At 43.7% G+C, this 15,522-nt stretch overlaps 1 protein-coding gene across 1 annotated transcript in view; it reads left to right on the top strand.

Moving 5' to 3' along the window:
• EFCAB2 (EF-hand calcium binding domain 2) overlaps positions 1–14,920 on the top strand; it is a 56,628-nt gene extending 41,708 nt beyond the window's left edge. Inside the window, exons 4-7 of the mRNA XM_019549761.1 lie at positions 6,316–6,395; positions 8,204–8,246; positions 8,333–8,399; positions 14,674–14,920. Coding sequence (XP_019405306.1) covers positions 6,316–6,395; positions 8,204–8,246; positions 8,333–8,399; positions 14,674–14,789 — 306 coding nt within the window. The 3' untranslated portion in view covers positions 14,790–14,920. The remainder of the gene's footprint in view (positions 1–6,315; positions 6,396–8,203; positions 8,247–8,332; positions 8,400–14,673) is intronic.
• Positions 14,921–15,522: the final 602 nt, after the last annotated feature.

Here is a 15,522-nt window from a genome sequence, read left to right as displayed (position 1 = left end):
GAGAGAGAGAGAGAGAGAGAGAGAGAAATGTCTTTACTTTCTGATTCTAATGACTGCTTCTGCTCCCTCCCTCCCCCTCTTCCCACTCCCAACCAGCAGACAGCATGGGTGGGAAAGTGGTGCACAGGGACTTACAGAAGTTAATGAAGGTGCTCTGCTTTGAAGCACCTTTATCTGAACCAGTTAATGTGTTGAGTGGACAATTTTAAAGTGTTTTGCAGCCATGCACTTCTGTTAGGGCATGGCTGTGGAGCACTTTCAGGGGGCTGATCTCATGCAAAACATTACTGCTGTTAGCATCCAGGGTAGCCTGTCTCCTTAAGAGAAAGCAGCCAGCCTGGCTGAGGGGTTGCAGCTGTGTGAAGGCTAATGAGGAACTGAAATGAAAAAACCCAGCAAGCAGAGCCAGAGGGAGGGGTGTAGTACCAGAATGGAAGACAGCTTTGTTAGGAGGAGGGCAAGTCTGTAGTGCAGTGGTTCCTAAACTGTGACAGATTGCATACCACCAATTTAAAACAATACAACCTTAAGTACTGCGAGCAATTTTTTGTCATATAAAGTAATTATAATAAATCGGTTAACACGTACCACTGACAGGTTGTCTGTGTACCACTGGTGGTATGCATACTACAGATTGGGAACTGCTGCTGTAGTTTGAAGCCCTTCTCAGCACAAGGGGCCCTTCTCAGTGTCCAAGATGACAAGCTGGGGGGGTTTTGGTTTCTTTGTTTTAGTTATTAAAAGACTGTATATTACTGGACTGTATATTACTGGAGTGTGCTGAGAAATGCCCCAAGAAGTAAAGGTTAGCCAGTTTGAAAGATTTTGTTTATTACTGGGGCTTGCTAAGAGATGTTTGGGGAGCAAAAGCCTGGCTGAGCGAGGCCCCTGAGGTGGCAACCTCCTACACTTGGAGAATGTGCGCAGGCTCAGGTCTCAACCAAAATAATAAACCCCAAAGCAGTATTAAAAATGGATGGAGGAGCTTCAGCTGCAGCAGCAACAGTAGCTCCAGCAAAGGATGCAAGAGGAACAGCAGAGCTTTATTCTGCTGCTGCTTCTTCTGCTACTACTGTAGCAAGTAAAACCCAGTCTGGAAGGCAGTGAGGCACCCCAGATCCAGATGAATGCAAGGGGTGACTGAGGTATATCAGTGGCCTCATGATTATGGATTGCTAGGTTAGCACCCTATTTAATTGGGGAACCCCAGACGATCTGGGCCCAGAGAGCTAAGGCTGCATGCACCTATGCTACCCTGAAGTCGACCATTTTGGACCATGTGGGAGCAAAACTTACAATGTAATTCAGAGTATTTCTTTTGGGAGAAAATGTTGATGTTCCTAAATGACAAAGGCAGACAAGGTTCTTTGGGTGAATCTGATATCTGTAATATCAGAAATCTGTGATATACAGCCAAGCCCTCAGATACCACTGAATTTGCACTGAGAAGGGCACCCAAGATTGCCACCTCACTAAACTTAAAAAGACTTTCACTCAATAAGGACATTGCTCTAGAGAGATAGATTGCACGTCTGAAAGAGCCACCCGGATACCACATGAAGAATTGCTGCAGTACAAAAGAAACACCCCCCATACAAATTGCACACTACTGGTTATGACATATCACCCTGCCCCTGAATCCATACAGAGAATCCTCAAACAACTGCAACCCATACTAGAAGGAAGAGATTCTTAAAGAGATCTTCCCAGAACCACCCATCCTAGCCTTCAAACAAGCACCGAACCTCACTAACCTCATCACCAGAAGCAAACTTACTATGGCCCAGAACACACCAAATAGATCTAGACCATGCCATGACAAGAAATGCAAAACAATCCAACACATCTCCACCAATTACCACATCCCAACAATTACTACACCCCACAACAGAGCCAACAGCATTCCTGGATCTTACACCTGCACCTCCAGAAATGTAATATATCTCATCCAATGCACCAAATGCCCTGATGGAAAATATGTAGGAGAGACCAAACAATAACAACCGCACACCAGAATGAATGCACACCAGTAATCTATTAAAGACAAGAATACCCAATTACGTGTACAGGCATATTTCTCACAAGAAAACCACTCTCTCTCCAATCTCTCAGTTCTAATCCTCAAAGGAAACTTACAAAACACTTTTCACAGATGGACCTATGCACTTCACTTCATCAACCTCCTGGATACAAAAAACCATGGACTAAATATTGACATCGGATTTATGATACATTGTAATCTTCCTGACATCTGACTCCCCAAGTACCTCTCAACTTTTACCTGCTACAACCTTTTTGCCCAGCAGGCTGGATGAGCAATTCTCCATCTGTCTGTGAGCCAGATCCAGTTGGTGGTTTCAATCTGGCACCCTGGACAGGCATTGCAGGGCACCATCCAGCTGTGCAGAAGAGAATGTGTGGCAGGTCGGCCCTGGCCCAGTCTCACAGGAGGAAGGGGGCTTCATGCAGCCCCAACACAGCCCTGATGGCTTGAAAAGGGATTCATGCAGACTCAACCTGGTCCCATGGAGAGAAAGGGGCTTGACCTGGCTCTAACCCACTGTGGGGGTTGGGAATTTGGCAGTGTGGGAGGGTGGCTGTATTAATTGCTACTGCTCCCCCACCACCAACTTTCCCAACCCTTGGGGAGCCCAACAGGCCAGATGCCTGAAGACCAGAGGTTGAGCATCACTGGTATAGAGCAAATCTTTTATTAATATATTTGGAGGTTGGAGAAACCTTTTCTTGGTTCTAGGGTTGTTTATCATTTTCCCCAACCTTTCAGGCTCCTTTGAACAAGACTATATAGCTCTTTGGCCTCTCCCTTGATAGCTCTATCTAGCTTTAAACTATCAGAACACAATAATCCAATCCCTGAAGGATATACTGTACCTTTAAAACATCTTATACAATAACTCCATAGATAGTACCCATTAACAAACATCCAAGTGTGATGGGCTGGCTGGCAGTGACCTAGCCCAGGGGTTTTGAAAGGGCAAAAGATGATTGGAAGACTTGGGATTCCCTTTCCCCACCAATCTGGTAATGATTTGGCCCAGGGGTTTTGAAGGGGTAAATGATGATTGGAGGACTTGGGATTCCCTTTCTGCACCAATCAGGCCCCAGAGACTCCCCCCCTCCCCCTCATGTCCCCTGATTGGCCCCTTGGGTCACCTGGAGGGGGATAAAAGGGGCAGCGTGGGCTGACTCAGGAGAGATCAGTGAGGGGGCAACAAGGAAGGAGCTTTACAGTGCTGAGCCAGGAGCAGTGCCCCAGAAGAGCCTGAAAGAGCAGGACCTGCAGGCAACAGTGGGACCCTCAGCAGTGCAGGGTGTAGCCAGCAGGAGAGGCTCCCCACTGGGTCCAGGATCTCCTATGAGAGGCTGCAGCCAGCAGGAGAGGCAAGGATCTGAGCAGTGACCTGAGAGGATCCCAGCTCTGCTTCCAGCTCCTCCAATTGGAGGCTAGGCAGCTCACTGTGAGGCTGGGGCTCCAGGAAGGTTAAGACCCCTAGCAGGCTGGAGTAGTGCTATTGCTGGTGACTATGTGGTGATGTTTCTTTCTACCATGTGGGAGATCTGAGTTTAAGTCCTAGCTGGGGTGACTTGGGGTGAGTGAACTAACAAGAAATAAAACTTCTTGCAGTAGAAAGGGGCCATTGTGTCCCCCCCACCCTTCTCCTCTTCCAGGTACCTAGGCCCTATATTTCCTTGTCATTTGGTATTTTGTGCCTTCTTGTATTTTACCAACCTGTATTGTTTGTTCTGCTGTTTGTGTTTTATATTTTGTTACAATCATTGACAAAAGATAGGGTTAAATGTCTAAGCTTTGTTGAATCCTGTCCCCTTAGGGCACTGCAGTGTCCACTATACCCTCTGATTTATGCTTATTATGTTCCCAGTATTAAAAGGTATATGCTTAAGTCCCCATTGGTGGTCTGGCTCTGCTCTACAGGGGGAGGAGAGTCCCTACATCTCCCACAGTGCTTGTGCACCTGCTTTGATCCCTTCAGTTGGAGAGCGGGTACCTCCTTGGAGTACTGCCTGGATTACACAAGTATTTTGAATTATTTGGTTGTAGAAAGTAACATTGAGGCATTGATGCATCTTATCTAGGATATAGCTCTTCTCTTTATTTTTTTTCCTTGTCACAAGTATTTCACATAGATGCTGTGGTAATGAGTGTGGTATGAAAGCAAAAAAAACATCAGTTGATCACAGCAAAAAAGTTAACTAAAATGTAAAAAGGTATTACATCATACTTTTTGAACATTCTCTTGGTTAAGTACTAGTTTTTCTATCTTTTGAGTTTGAGAACAAAGCCCAGTTCTTTTCTGTAAAATTCAAGCATTCATCCTGAATGATTTTTGAATTCTTAATTGTTTATCATTTAGTATTCTCCTGGCATAATGTTAACCTCATTGTTTCTCTGGCTTTTAATCTGGGTTATTGTAATAAGTGAAATATGATAGTTTATCAGAAATCTGTACATACATTTATTACTCGCAATTTTAAGATTGATTGATGTATATATGAATTTTCTGGCTATATACTATTTAGATGTCGTCTGAGAAATTCCAGTAAGGAAGATTAAACATGCTTAAAATAGCTGTCATTTGGATAAAAACATAGACTGGATTAAAATCCTGCAGAGACTTACATATGTACTTTAGTGTATGTATTGGTGCTATTTAAGTTAATGGGACTGTTCACATGTTTAAAGTTAAGTACATGCATAAGTCTTTTGCTAACCTGGGCCCTACTTCCCAATAAGTCTCTGTTTCAGTACATTGCTCAGAAAAAATCATTTTATAGACTTTCACTTCAAATGTAAGCTGTTTTTTTCATTTTCCCAGCTTCCTACTCTGATTTCAGGGAAGAGGCATAAAGTGTATAATTCATAGAAAATAGTCTGACATATAAAACACAGCATACATCTCTTTTTGTTAAATGCTGAATTTTTTGTGGCAGTTTTTCCTGGCTTTACAGTCTATGATGCATACTGTACAAAAGTCAGAAGTTATCACTAACAACAGCATATAGTAACAATTTACAGAACATATGAGAGAACTGCAGGTTTCAGTACACAACTGGGGACAAAGTACTCTGTCTTAAATTCAGTTAAGAAGATAACTTGTTCTACAGTTTTAGGCAGTTAGTAAGATGCTGGCTATACTGGAAATCTGCCATAATTTCAAGACCATTGCAAACCACTAGTGTAGAAAAGCTGTAATTTGGACTGGTGGAGTTGACCTGGTTTCAACCAGGGATGTATTCCACAAGTGCAAATTTCATATATTCTTGTCTGTGGTAGGAGTCTGATCATGTGGAGATGGCTATATCAGCAGTTGGCCACTAACGGCTGAAAGGAAATCTACTTTGTCCTTCTGCCTAAGTTTCTTGGTCCATGGAACAGGTATAATAAATCAAGGCAGCTTTATGATAATTAGCTTATGTTTGTAAAACATTTTAAAGATCAGAAGTAGTGTACAAGTTATTTAGGATTAGTTTCAGCCTTTACATTCAGTGCTATTTATGGGGGTGGTGGGAACTATGCCACTTGACAAGGGAGCCTAGGGAAGGAAGTCTAATTCAAAATTCTCAGTTTTCAGTTTATTCCAGGATTATGGGGATGTACGACACCTCTACCCCAGCTTCCTACAGTAACAGCTACTCCAGCTTCCATTTCACACCAGGGAGGAGGAGCTCAATTTCTATCTCATCTGTGCCTAGGGTGACCAGACATCCTGGCTTGGCCAGGACGCTACAGGTTTCCATAGCTCATTCCCAGCAGGCTGGTTGAAATTCCTGGGCTGGAGCCTGGCAGGGAAGTGGAGACGCATGGTGCACTAGCCAGGCAGCTGGGCAAATGCCGCTGCTTCCTACGTAGGACCAAGGTGGGCGAACTGGAGTAGGCACCACCCTGCCCACATGTGGCATGTCTCTACGCCCACACAGGAGCAGCATTGCCTACCCAGCCACCTGCCTGATGCATTATGCCACTCTGACTCCTCACTGCACTCCTGCCCAATCAACTGGCCGAGCTACAGAATCCAGGAGTGTCCCAGCCAAACCATGACATATTGTCACCTTGTCTATGACTGACTAGCTGATACTCCTCACCCACTTTTGTTCATGGCCACTTGGGGAAACAGTACAACTGTTTCTCTGCTATGTTTTAGCTTTAGGATGAGAATCTAGCCCCATTATTTAATGCATGAGCCAAGCTAGTCTCTGTTTCTTTTGTTACGTTTTTAATGAATCACTTAAGTTTTGTATTTGCTATCCTTATCTAACCTTATGTTATATTTTTAGGTAGAAGAAGAAGAACCTACTGGGTATATTCATTTAGAAAAATTTCTTCCAATGATGACTAAAGTATTAATGGAAAAAAGGTAATTGAAACCAGACCCGTATGTGGTATACCTTGTTTCAGGTTGATGGAGATGATTTTGTATGTTCATTATGCTCATGTTTGTTTTTTGTGGGGGAGGGGGGCTTGGTTTAAGTTTGATATTGGAAGGAAATTTAGCTTAAGTCTAAAAGTAATTGTTCTACATCCCACCCCCCCAAAAACAACATCTGTAATATTTCATAGTTTACAATTACTGTGAATTATGATAGCATAATATTTTTGTTTTATATAGTGTGAATCAGAATTAATTCCTCGTCTAACTGATCATGTATATCTCTGGAGAGATTTTTGTATCAGAATAAAAACCTTTTATCTTTAGTTTTTTGCATATATGAATTTCATTTACTGATAGGTACAGTGTTTCTACTAATATCATAAATCAGTTGCATATTTTATTTGTGTTAACAAAATAACTGCCATGTATTGTAAATGTACATGATTAGCTGTCTAAAAGGTTAGTAGATATAAGTCTGGACTAAGAAGGCTGTATATTATTCAGAGGCACACAGTGGTCTTTGCATTTACACAGAGCCTGGATGAGTTTTAATTTATCTTTTATTGTAAAATATTATTTTTAGTAAATTTTTATTATTGAAAAGTGTTAGTGTCTTTTACTGAAAGCTTAAAAACCCCATAGTCTTATATGTAATGCTTCTAAGTTAGTTTGCATACAAATGTCCTATCAACTTAAGTAGCATTCATTTCTGCAGGTGAAATGACTGCACAATTTGGTTAAATTGTCTTGTAGTGGATATATTTTTGTAGCACACATAATTTGCAGGATAGAACTGTGTCTTAAGTGTCACAGCTATGATCTTAAAAACACATACCAAGCTGTTGTGTTTGGATCTCAGCATGGAGGACCTGCACATTTCATGTTTTCTAGGTCTAAGCTGTCTCCAGCATTCTTTCTTTGGCCTCTCACCCTGGGCATCAAAATTTTCTCTGTTACCCCTTCACAGAAGCCAGCAATTTTAGGACCAACTTGAATTCCCAGTTAGCTTAGTAATGGTTTTTTCCAGGGCTTCAACTATGTAAGCATGCTGATTTACAGTTGATCTCTCCAGGGGAACATTATATTTGAAGCATACAAAACAAAGGCTTTGCAAAGTTTTCTAATACACTTACACTTCAGTATAGATAGCCCAAGAGACAAATGGTTGTAGATAAACAACAACAACCCCTCCGGCACCCCATTTTCTTCACCTCAGAGTCATTACTAGGTGACCTGTTGTTAATTTCCAGCCCACCTGGGAAGGACAGATTTCCTGGTGCATCCATTAGCACGGGGCGGGCAATTATTTTGGGTGGAGGGCCACCTACTGAGTTTTGGCAAGCCATCAAGGGCCACGTGACGGGTACCTAGGGAAGATTAATATTAATTTTCTAAATTTTTTTTTAGGGGCCCTGTGAGCCAGATAGAATGGCTTGGCTGGCTGCATCCAGTCCACTGGTCGCATTTTGCCAACCCCTGCATTAGCATAACCATTGTACTGGCTAGGTTGAACTAGTCAAATATCAAGTTTTGATAGTCCACATACCCAACCCAGGCATAGAGAACCAACTTGCCTGTGGTTGACGCAAAAACAGTACAAGATAATTGTAAGACACCAGGATATAGACTGTTAGTAAAACCAAACAGGAATTTGTTAAACTGTGCACAGGAAGTTTCCCTAGATTGTCTGCAGTTTTTCCCTTTTTCATTAATGTTTAGGATTTATCTTTCAAAAAAAGGATAGTAGCTTTGCAAATCATACCATTAACTCTTTTTTAATTGAATAATTTCAGATACCGGCCTATTCCAGAAGATGTTCTTTTGCATGCATTTGAGGTCTGTAACTACAAATTTAAAATATCTCTTAAGGGGAAAAACAGTGAGATTTAAAAACCCAAAGTTTTATTCCTTTTCTGTTTTAGGTGTTAGATCAGAATAAAAATGGATATCTTACAAAACAGGAGTTAATCAAATGCATGACTGAAGAAGGTAAACTATTCTTTGACTTATTTTTGTAAAACTGGTTGGTACGAAAATAATTATATACAGTTATGTGGTGCTTTGAGGATGCCTTTATATTTTATCCATCATGGTAGCGTATTACGGATTACCATATTTTTCTCACATACAGCTTGCACCTTTTTACCCCAAATTGGTGAGACGGGGCATGTTTTAAACAGGGAAACTATTTTGTTGGCTGGAAAAGGGGCATTCCTGTAGACATGAGTGACTGGTGCCTCCTGAATCTGGGGGGGCACCCAACAATGGCAGCCCTGTCAGGGGAGCACCAGCCCCACTGACAGCATCAATGTTGGCCTTCAGGGGGGGCACCAGTCCCTTTGGGGAGCACATGCACCCCCATGCACGCCCTACCAGTTGCCTATGCCTAGAGATACCATGCATGCCATGCAGCTGCCAACATGGCTGCTGCTTGTGTCTGCTCAGCAAACTGAAAGAGTGGAATCCGGTGTTAACCCTTTCCCAGCTGTAGTTACTGGCTAAGCATGGTAGATTGTGCCTAAAGCATAAACTAAGCTGCTAGTAATATCTTGATGAGGCTTGTGATATGGAAACAACACTTTATATATAGGAATTACTTACAGATTTGCTTGTAAGGTGCTAGGGCCTAACCTTACGACATACAGTAAGTTCTCTTGGAAACAGAGAGTCCCAAAAGTGTGGCATTACAGGAGGCAGTGTGTCGCACCAGGAAGTTCCTGATGCCACACTGCAGGGTGACTTTCTTTCTAGGAAAACTTACTTTGTCACACAGTTGGCCATGACTCTGGAAAAATCTTTTTTTCTACATTCTGGCTTCCAAAAACAAGGTTCATGTTTCATTTGGGGGCACGTTATAGGTGAGAAAATACAGTGTATCTACAGGCTTAACATGGTTCCCCTTACTCACACGAGTAGGTGCTGTGTTTTCCACAGGACTTAAGTGAGTCAAAACTGCAGATCAAAAACTTCTGATTTGTGAATTCTCCAGATAAAGATAATTTTATTTCCCTGACTGCATCCTTTCTTGTGCATCTGTGACATGATAAAATACAAATTAATAATTCTGTTAATAAGGTCCCTCCACACATTACATATACAGGTTTCCCTCGCTTTATTCAGGTTCTGTATGTGAGAATTCACTCTTCTGCGATGACCCTTTTTACACCAAAAATCTGTTACATGCGGGGTAAATTCATTCTTATGTGATTTTGGTGTGGTGGAAGCCCGCAGTCAGCTGCTTTGTGTGGTGCATTGTGGAAGTGACGTGCACCAAAATATAGTCTTCTATGCTCCTTACTCATTGTCTGTGACACCTTTTTCTGTAGTTGCCATCCCCATTATGTTTTCTAAGTGTCCCACTAACTTATCTCATACCCCTCTCCCTGGTCCATCAGTGAAGTCTTCACCTCCCTCTCTTCACACCAACTAAACTTCACTACCACTCTGTGCTTGTGTGTACTGCCTGCTGTTGGTGAGTACCAAAATTGTCTTATAAAAGTTGTAGAAATGGGTCTAGGTCAGTACAGTTGAGGTGTTGGACTGTATCCCTGTTTGTTACATTGTAAAGTGGGTTCCCTTTATGTGAATTCGAGTTATGTTCCATTTTCCAGGAATGCATGTTCAGCATAAACCGAGGGAAACCTGTATGTTGCAATTGTATTAATCACAGCATGAATGAGAAGGGAATGACATGAATGAAAATTGTAATGTAGAACAATTTTTGGCTGCTTTTTATGACTTTGTAATAAAGGTCAAAGACCCCTGTTGTTATTTTAAGAGGAAAAGAGCAGCAGGCAATGTCAGGCTAGGACCTGGGTAGCCAGGTCTGGGGTCATTCAGGGATCAAGGCGCTGGTCAGAGGCAGGATGAATCTAAGGTCAAATGAGGTGGCAGGGCAGGAGGTCAGTAGATCAATCTGAGATCAGGGTCAAGGACGGGGGTAGGCAACCCCAGCACATGTGCCAGAGCATAGCATGCAAAAGCATTTTGTTTGGCACATGCACCTCAAGGCAGACAGCAGGGAACAGGCCTGGGCTTCACTGCCACAACAAGGTTCAGGCCCCTTGCAGTTCACCCACCATCTGCCTCTGGCATGCCAGCATCTTACAAGTCAAGGTTGTAGGTGTTTTTGGCCCTCTGCCCAAAAATGTTGCCAACTCCTGGTCTTAGAGCAAGCTAGGTCAAGGAGTTGGGGGTCAAATGAGAGAGCCAAGCCAGAGAAACCATCTGTTTTTACAAAAAAAAAATTCACACACACACACACACACACACACCCCCTCCCCCATGCCTATGACAACATATCTGATGATTTTTATGGTTTACTTGATGGTCCAAAACACACCTTTACAGTTACACCATCAGGTTGAGACCTGTTGCCTTGACACTACTTTGTTCTGGTTCAGGGATTTATACACAGTGAGTGGAGGGTCAGTTGACCCAGGGCAGCCACTCCAGGGACAGGGAATGGGCAGAGAATTAGGCCCTTCTGGAGGCTTCTGGCCAGATTTGACCAGCCTGGGTGACTGACTAAAGCAGGGATTGGCAACATTTTTGGCTGGAGTGCCAAAAGCACCGCAACCTCCACCTGTGCATGGCATGCCGGAGGCAAGGGAGCCGTGAGGGGCCTGATCCTCGTTGCTGGCAGCAGCTGTATGCATGCCTCTGGGTGGATGGTGGGGGAGCCCCTTCCTCACCATGCACTGCAAGGCACATGTGCAGCTGCTGCTACCATGGAGTGGGTGCCAGGGCTTCGGAGTCTGGCACAGCTGTTTGCAGCCAGCCTACTACCTGCTGCAGCTGCCTGGAGCCTAGGCTGGCTGTAGTAGGCCACCAGGAGGCTGCAAACTGCTGTACTGGGTTCCCCAAGCTGGCCTTGTGGTAGCAGCAACATCTTGGGATGGACAGCAGGGGAGGGACCAGGGTTATGCTGGCCCAGACCTCTTCCCGGCTGTGCACCCAGAAGCACACATGCAGCCACCACCATGGAGTGGGTACCAGGGCTGAGGAGCCTGGGACAGCTGCTTGCAGCCTCCCAGCCACCTGCTGCAAGCACCGTGGGTTCTGTGGCTGGTGGCAGCTGCTCAGAGCCCAGGCTGACTGTGGTGTGCAGAGCAAAATGGCTTTGCATGCCATGCCCTGGTACGTGTGTGTTGGGGGTTGCTGATCCCTGAACTAAAGGATAGCAGGCTGAGATGAGCAGCAGTGCTGATGGACTGAAGCCCTAGGTTTGAGAGTGTGACCTAACAGGCAACAGCTGCAATGTTTTGTAGGCAGCTGGAAGAAATTTAAGCAGCCAAGGGAGATAAAGACAAGTCACAGAGCTGCAAGAAGCTGTCTGGGGCAAGCTGCCTTGTAATATGGTACAGGAGCATTTCTTCACGTAGGTGGCTTAATAATGTAGAAGGGAAGCTGAACAGACTGCAGCAGATGAGAGCAGGCTGATCAGTAGCTAAGAGGAAACTGGTGTTGCCAAGTCTTACAAGAAGAAAAAAAAGTGGCACTGCCTTTAAAAACAATCCCAACCCATTTCAAGCCCCAAACAACCTCCCAACCCAACCGGGGGCTACAGGGAATTTTGGGGTGGCTATAGCCAAGTTTGTAGGAGACTGGACAGTCCCCAGTCACTTCAGCAGCAGCAGCATGACTGGCCAGTACTGTGCCCTGGCTGCTAGTGGCCTACCTACCCTCTAGTCACAGTTGCCTGCATGAGCATAGCTGCTTGACTGTAAGTGGCAATTTTCTCAGGGCTCAGTAGGCTGCTTAACAAAAAAGAGGGTTCTCTGTTTAGCTTTGGCCTTCTGAGTCCTTGTTCTTAGTTTCCCAGTCCGCGGATCCGATCTGCTTATTCCTAGTATCCTAGGTCCTGCTTGCTGGTTCCTTGTTTCCTGTTCCCTGACTCCTGCTTGTTGGCTTTCTGGCTTCCTCCTGGTTCCTGGTTGCTAACAGTTTGTTCCAAACTGGCTCTTTGACCCCTTCTGCTTCCAGATTCTTGGCCTCTGACAGCTGGCTCCTGGTTCCTGGCTTCTCTTGGTGATCACCCTTATCTTGCTCCCATATAGCTATAACTGCCTATTCTGGTCCCCCTGGCTAGTGACTCTGATGTGACTTCTTGCTTCCTGTTTCTGACTCCTGGCTTGTAGTTCTGCCTGTGTCCTATTCCCATACAGATCACTGCCTCCTGACCCTCCAGCTTTCCTGACTCTTGTTAGACCCTTACTCTCATGATCTTGTGTTTTCCTGATCCTCTGGGTTTTGACCCTCTGTGGTCAAGCCCCAAGGCTAGGAACAGACATCATACATTAACCAGTTTAAGTGATCAGAAACTGGTTTAAACCTGTAACAGAACAGATGTTCAGTGTACATGAACCAAATTTGAAAATGGCTGAAACTAGTTTGAGAAACCTGGTTGAATGTAGTATCAGACTTAACTGATTTGGCTCAAACCAGTTTATGCAATGTCTGCCCTAGACCCATTCCTGGTTTAAGATAAACCAGATACCCCCAGCATGCTCTCTGGGCTGGGTGGGGCTTTCTACTCTACAGCAAGGCTGGCTCCTCCCCTCTGCTCCATGGCTGCAGCTCTGTCAGAGACTGCAGGCTGCTCCCCACTTCCCCCTCACCACTCCCTGCTAAGCAGGAATTCCTCCCTCCCCTCTGTTCCCTCGCTGGAGCTGTAGCAGAGACTGCTGGTGTGTGCCTGGCTTCTCCCTACTAAGCAGGAATTATTCTCCCTGTCCCTCTGCTTTACACCTCTTAGCATTAACTAACAGACCACATGCTGGCTACAGTCCATGCTGTGGGAGACAACAAAGGCAGACAGGCTTTTTGGAGTTAATCAACAGGTAGCTGGTAATGTCCTTCCTTAGAAAAGCGGTTTAAAAAGACCTTGAACTACTGGAGAGAGGCTTTGTTTTTTTAATGGGTTGATGAACATTGAGTTAGGGATGATAAACATTCCCTGCTGGGCTGCTCAGGAGTGGGGGAACATCAGACTATCCTGCCAGGGCCTGGCTACAGTCCCCCTCAGCTCAGCACCGTAGAAGGGAACGGAGGGCTGCTCTAGTGCCCACCAGCTTCTAGCCTGAGCCAGTGCAGGCATGTGCCTGATTTTTTTTTTTTTTTTTCCAGATGGGATGTCCATGCTTTACAAACCAGTTCAGCCTAGCCAGGTTAGGTTAACCTGCACAGATTGAATCAATTCTGGTTCAGGCTTTTTGAATGTCTGTCCCTAGCCCAAACGCCTACATCCCAGTTGTACTCCTGACAGTGTGGCTTTGAAATGTTCTCCAACTAGACTTGGCATTATCACAGAAAAAGAAATATGTTGCAGATCTAGGAAGTAGGTGGGTAGATTTGATGTGTTGATTCCTTTCCTCCCTTGAAAGACAGTGCCACTGTGCTAGTGTCCTCCCCCTCCCCCAAGTGACTCTTCTTCAAAGAAGAGATTAGTTTAGTTCAAGCTCAGATCTTGAGGATATGCTTAGTCTCTTTCAGTGTCCCTGCTCTGTGGAATACATTAGCCTTGATGCCATTTATGGTGGACTTTCAAGTTCACCTGGACATCTTTTGAGAAGAGGGACCACTATCTTCTAGTGATTCAGCTTTCTCCCACACTCTCCTGAGTACTTCTATCCCATATGTGTGACTGCAAAGACAAGAGCCTTACATCTAAGTGGAGTAACTGCAAGAACTTGAGTTTGCAGAGTGCTGGAAAACAGGAGACATTCTTAACAAGACAATAGTAGAGAAAATGACATATATAAATACACTAAAAATCACGTAGGTTTTAAGGTTTATCCGTGTCAGCATATCTGAAAGGAAACCTGGGAGAAATGTCATATGCTTTCAAGTACAGCTAACATAGCTACTGCTGGGTGAAGATGTTTAACTTCAGTGTGTGATGCACTGTATGGATACGAACTCAGTAGGGAGAAGGTAAAATGATTCTGCTAAAATATCTGTCAATAGCTGGGCAATGTGTTTATGCTGTTTAGGTGTTAAGATATAGTTCAGTGAGCAGTCAGTGGTTTGATTTTTCCAGGAAATCTCTCACCATTTTCTATCTCCAAATAACTCTGGTATTCGCAACAGTGGTGGCACTGGTATAGGCTGCTCTGGTAAACATGACTCTATCCTTTTTTCACTTGCAGCTCTATTGTTGTTACTCTGAATGCAACCAGTGCTAGTGCTAGTTTTGCTAGTGATATGTTGGAAGTAACATGCTGTAACAAAACAAACTGCTAACATTTCTCTTATCCTGCAGGTGAGCCTTTTACACAGGAAGAAATGGAGGAAATGCTGTCAGCTGCTATAGATCCAGAAACAAATAAAATTCGTTACAAAGACTACATTTCAATGATGGTAGTAGATGAAAATTAAGTGCTTTACATAGAGTTAAGCTTATGTTGGTATAAATTTGAAGTTAGGGTGGATGTACATTCTTTAGCATAACTCTTGAGGTCCAAATATGACCTAGTTGTTGTAATCCAAATAAAATCTTCCTGAAGGTATTTCCTTGGGTCTTGTATTTTTTTTAAACACAAGGAAGGTTTTTAGAGTGCCTGGGATAAAAGAGGATATCAAAAGGAATATTGTATAGGAGACAGAAAAGACGAAAGACTGAAAACAGACATTATAATGAAGCAAAACAATGTCAATATTTGGAGTTAGAGGCAATAAATGATTTTATAATTATACTTGAAAAAGTAAGGGGGAAATGAGACTGAAGTTTCAAGAGTCACTATTGAGATTCAAATTGCTACTAATAACATCTTAGAGGTGTAGAATTCTTCACTTCCACTAAACTAATTGACCTAGTAGACACTCAACTCCCTGAGTGCCTCAGTCCAGTGCACTTCCCTAGCTTGTTCTCTTACATTATCAAAATAGGGGACCACAATTGCAGACTTGTTCTTGATCTTTCTTTTTTTAAAGCAAAGTGAATCAATTTGGTGTTATTCAATTTAAGGTTGTATTTTATGATCAGTTCTTCTATAATAGCCTCATCACTTACAAAATCAAATATAAAATAGCATCACTTCTTGTTGCTTCAGTGAGTGTTCAGTGAAGAAATCAGTAGTCCATTTGTGTCAGAAATATCTGGGGCCTACCC

This window comes from Crocodylus porosus, unplaced genomic scaffold (assembly GCF_001723895.1).
Source record: "Crocodylus porosus isolate Cpor-Errol unplaced genomic scaffold, CroPor_comp1, whole genome shotgun sequence".
Lineage (NCBI taxonomy): Eukaryota > Metazoa > Chordata > Crocodylia > Crocodylidae > Crocodylus > Crocodylus porosus.
Note: the sequence above shows the minus strand (reverse complement) of the source record. Positions and strands in the feature narration are given on the sequence as shown.